Genomic DNA, 5,401 nt, shown 5'->3' on the forward strand with positions numbered 1-5,401 from the left:
AATTTTATTAGTTTTTTCAATCAGATAAACACTTTAATAATGTAAAAAAAAAACAAAGGAAAGAAAGAAAATAAAGCTGGTATTTACCTTTCCGTTTTAAAAATGACTTTTTATGTGCTATGGAAGTGTTCCGTACTTTATTATGATTCAGAAATGATACAGCAGTGTAGATCTGGAATTAATAACAGAATTATAACAATATTAATAATTTTTAAAAAAATTATTTAAGTATCCTCAATTAAAATGTTTCTCTTGCTACAATTTTCATTTAACCCTTTAGCATTTAAACTGGCCATATCTGGTCAAAATATTCTACCTCATTTTTATCTTCAAACTGGTCATAGCTGGCCTTTCACACCTACCCTACAGAGTCATTTTAAAAATAAACTACCTCATCAAAATCTCAAAGCTATGAAATAATGCATGACTAATTTAAGAAAATGTGAATGCATAAGCATTATGTTTAAAACAGTAATCTGAATACTAAAGGGTTAAATATTTTTCTCCTTATGTTTTTTTATCTTTCAAAAAATCCCATTTTACAAGAAGAAATATCCAAGTTGACAATGTGGTGTCATTTGATGACAATCATTGAGACTGTCTCAGTGTCTCTCAATCTATCGTATAATTATTTATAAAAGGAAGAATGCATACAACCACAAAATGTAAACTACACAAATATTTAATTTTCACAATATATTGATTTTCACCCTCATCCACCTTATAACTTCATATAAAAAAATCAAAACAAATAAAGAAGAAAGTTTTATTTGTATGCAAAACAATATTGAAAGACCATGCAATTCTACCAAAACGATGAACCTCTTTCAGTTTCCATCTACCAAATCCACTCACAAGGCTTTTGTCTGCCCAAGGCTATAGTAGAAGATACGTGCCTAAAGTGTCACGCAGTGGGACTGAACCCAGAACCATATGGTTGAGAAACAAGCTTCTTATCTTTTTTTTCTATTGCTCACAAGTGGCTAAACATAGAGGGGACAAAGAAAGACAGACAAAGGGATTAAGTCGATTACATTGACCCCAGTGCATAACTGGTACTTAATTTATCAACCCCGAAAGGATGAAAGGCAAAGTTGACCTTGGCGGAATTTGAACTCAGAATGTAACGGCAGACAAAATACCGCTAAGCATTTCGCCCAGCGTGCTAACGTTTCTGCCAAGCTTCTTACCACACAGCCACACCTAAAGATTTTTCAGTATGAGTTTCCAGTTTTGAAGATGTCAGAAGATCAGAATGTGTCAGATGTACAGGAGTAGTTAATAAGAAAAGAACTCATGAAATTAAACCTGCAGACACCTCAGATGACTTGTTAGAAGTAGTAAATAGTTAGTGATATGCAGGTGACCTTATTTATTCACATTGGTTAGACATGCATTATCATGTAGCTTCAAAATTTCAATGATAAGCTCATTCATTGTTAAAATGACATTGTAGGGTAGTGTAAGAGGCCAGATCAGGCTTGTTTGAACATAAAACAGATAAAATATTTTAGCTGGATATGGGCAGATTAAGTGTTAAAGGGTTAAAGCTGAAAGATGATGCAGTGAAATTATAATATTAGCAAAGTTAAGAATAAGTTTAGCAAAGTTCAGAAAAGGATGGAAAAAGAATGAGTTGTTGAATTTTGAATTTCTCCAGAAAAAGAGAAAAATATTTGAGAATGTCTGTTGGACGTGAAACAGTAAAAGAAATAAAATGGAATTCAACTGTGCTGAAAAAGCTCCAATGAGTGTTGAGAAACACTTAAATTGGTGTGGACATTTAACAAATATGAAAACCACTGATGGATCAAATATGGGTATTTTTGGTGGTGAGTACCTGTTGAAGAGATACCTCATGGAGGTATGATGTGAAGAGAGAGGTTGCATCTCATAAATATTATCAAGAAAAATTGTAATACATCAACCAATGCCAACTGCAAAGGTTAAGACATCAGTGATGATAATAATGATGATGGCCCTCATAGGCTAATGACTGGAAGAATGCATCAACCCATTTTTACTTTGAAGAAGTTAATTAAACTTTTATTTTTGCCAGATATAGAGACAAAGAATACTGAAAGTGGAAGATTATGTTAATACTAACATACTAATTTTTCTTTTAGCATATATTTACAAGACTTTTCAGAAAACTTACTAAATTTTCTCGTGGTACTGATGATGAATTTACCAAATTCCCAGAAACCTTTAAACAAAAATGAAAAAAAAAAGAATTAAATTTATATAACTGTAATCAATGACATCACTTCTAATATAAATATACAGACATAATATATGTTTAATGGAAAACAGGATGATAATGGTTGTGTATGTAAGGCATCAGTCTTTCACCTCCTTTTAAGTAACAGTGTAACATGATTTTTGTCTTTTGGTAGCAACTGTTATTTCCTATTTGCTTACCACTGAAAAGTATGAAAAATGGCTAGTATTTCCTTCAAACTTTATCTATGTTACATTTATTCAAGCCCCAAAGAATCCCTCTCAACATATGGCTATGATGCTCCCCCACTACTCCTGCTCATGATCAGAGATGTACATATTGTCAGCCACTAAGGGACATGCTCTAGTGATTAAGGTCAAGCAACTGATAAGTAAATCTGTGGTATTGAGCAGAATATTTGCTATAATAATATTTCTGCTTCAACAACTCAGTGCTGAATCTCTCTGAAATGTAATAGAAAATAGGTCAGTTTCAAAACATTGATGACTAGGTCACAAAAGCAAAGCCTGAAGAGATTAGAAGTCATTTTCATTGATTTCTAGATGGAAGCAAATAGAAAATAACACTTACTGACCAAAGACAAAAAAAAAATTTCAATTTTGTTACACAGTATAATTAGTCTGCTCGTATCTCTTAACGACCCTCTTAGGCACAAAAGATTAATACAATTGATATTTAACAGATAAATGTTGTGGAAGGGAGGTTAAATATGGATACAAAAGGTTCTAGGTTTGAGAATTGATTGGATAAGGTAAGTAATCTAAGGTTAGACATAGTCATTTACATACACATACATATCTAACTGTTGGGATAGATATTTGACTTTAGAATGGAAAGTCTCCCAAAAAATATTAGGCCTACAAAGAGACTAAATCAGTCAGACACAGAGATAAATTAACTGTAGGACAATGTTGGCTGAAACAAAAGTTATAGTGAAATAATGAAATACATGTGATTATCAAAATGAAACTAAAATTCATTTATTGCTATTGGGTTACCAGATAAATTTGTCTTTTTCTACTTGGTAGTCATCATCATATTTGTGGAAAGAGGTAAAATTTCTTCAGATTTCAAAAACAATAAACAAAAGTCATAGAGAAAGAAAAAAGCTACATAATCCGTAAAATAGTATGATAAAAATATTTTTCATGTTAATTCAAATAACATTGGAAAGGATTATAATAAAAGAAAACAAAAAAACGAATTCATCTGACAAGCCAATGCAAACATAAAACAAACAATATTTACCAGTTTTTCTGCTGAATCTTCTTCTGCAAGTTGAGGTTGGCCATCAGAAGTCACTCCAACAGTCTAGAAATCAAATAATACACAACATAAAGTGAAGTTATTATAATGGTTCGTCTATTCGATTTTCTTTTGTGTTATAATTTAATTAAAATATTTCCTGTTTTTACAGGTGCTATATGTCCACATATCTTTAGGTTAAGATTGAACTCATAATCCTTTATAGAAATCTTTCTCAAGAGAGTGGCAGGGCTGTGAGGATTGAAAGAGGGGAGGAGAGGATTACTATCTTTTATCATCTTTTACTTGTTTCAGTCATTAGACTGTGACCATGCTGAATCCTAACTGAATGACAAAAGTCCACCACCATATGGATGCATATATGTATGTACATACATTTGTACATGTGTATATATGTATGCGTGTGTACATGTGTGTGTGTGTGCATGTGTGTGTGTGCATGTGTGTGTGTGTGTATATATATATATATATATATAGAGAGAGAGAGAGAGAGAGAGTTTATGGTGAAATTTTCATTCCCAGAAACATCTACCTAGTTGATAACTTGTACTACTCTAATATCTCTAAAGTTAACAAAATACAGTCATTGAAACTCTGAAGCCAAGCAAAATACAAATAGTTTTATTTATATAGAAAAAGAAACCTAAATGTGGATTAAAATTCCAATATTCAGTCCAAGACAAGTGATAACAAAAATAAAGTAAGAATAGCATAACCTCTTTAAACACTTGACTTAAAAGTAAAAGTAAGGAAAAAAAAACCTAGTTTTAACTTGAGACTAGGTAATGCTAACCGTTTAAGAATAAGAGGTGAAGTGATATAAACTTTTCATACAAATCCAAGCATTAGGAGTACTAACACAGTACCTTTCTATGTGTAGGATTTCCTATGTCCAATAGCAATAATAATGATAGAAAAAGAGTTATAGAGATAATACTAACGACACTAATATTAATCGTTTAGCATTTAGATAACTCAGTCAAGTGTAATGTGTATTTAATCACACTGCTTTGAATTAATCATGCATTATTTCATAGCTTCACAATTTCGATGATGTGATTGTTTATTTTCAGAATAATATTATAGGGTAAGTGTGAGAAGTTGGCTCTAGTCAGTTTGAACATAAAACAGGAAGGATATTTGGGTTAGATATAGCTGGTTTAAATGCTAAAGGGTTAAAAGTAAATACAATAGCATTAATACTAAAAACATAAACAATGTGGAAGAAAACAGCCTGAAGAGCAGCAATAAAAGTAAAGGTATACTAGACTCTCCAAGACTCCATGTGAGTAACTCACCCACCTGTAACAGAAGAGCAACCACACAATGACCCCTTAATGGTAAGTGCTCTATAAGTAACAATCTACAAATGCAATAAATATATTGGTGTCAAATCAAATCCTTTTAAGGATTTGTATGTACAAACGTACATTTGTACATGTATGTACAAACATATGTATGTACAAACATATGTATGTACAAACATATGTATGTACAAACATACATTTGCTCACAAAACATTAAGCACTACAAGATTAGTTACACAGTACATATAGAATTTAAAGTTTAAGGGTACAGACTCCAAACAGCAAAGTAATATTATAGCCACAGTTCCAGCATATATATATATATATATATATATATATATATATACATGTAACAAAAATGGAAAGTAGGCTTTGCACAATTGAAGCTCTTAAAATACTTCTAGAAGTAATAAATTTCTAAATTGAAAGAACAAAAGGCACACAGAATTTTTAGAATTTATAAATTCTATAAAAATATCTATTAATGAAAACTAATGGTAATAAAGTACAATTAACAAACTACAGAACAGTATCTTGTCATACACACACACCACATAATATATGTGTGTGTGTATGTCTATATATA

At 31.2% G+C, this 5,401-nt stretch overlaps 1 protein-coding gene across 1 annotated transcript in view; it reads right to left on the bottom strand.

The window, feature by feature from the left end:
* LOC106873420 (peroxisomal membrane protein PEX14) overlaps nucleotides 1-5,401 on the bottom strand; it is a 51,244-nt gene that overhangs the window by 31,948 nt on the left and 13,895 nt on the right. Inside the window, exons 2-4 of the mRNA XM_014920779.2 lie at nucleotides 3,491-3,553; nucleotides 2,159-2,206; nucleotides 88-172 (exon numbers count right to left, since the gene is read on the bottom strand). Coding sequence (XP_014776265.1) covers nucleotides 88-172; nucleotides 2,159-2,206; nucleotides 3,491-3,553 — 196 coding nt within the window. The remainder of the gene's footprint in view (nucleotides 1-87; nucleotides 173-2,158; nucleotides 2,207-3,490; nucleotides 3,554-5,401) is intronic.

The sequence above is a fragment of the Octopus bimaculoides genome, chromosome 6 (genome assembly GCF_001194135.2).
Source record: "Octopus bimaculoides isolate UCB-OBI-ISO-001 chromosome 6, ASM119413v2, whole genome shotgun sequence".
NCBI classification, from domain to species: domain Eukaryota; kingdom Metazoa; phylum Mollusca; class Cephalopoda; order Octopoda; family Octopodidae; genus Octopus; species Octopus bimaculoides.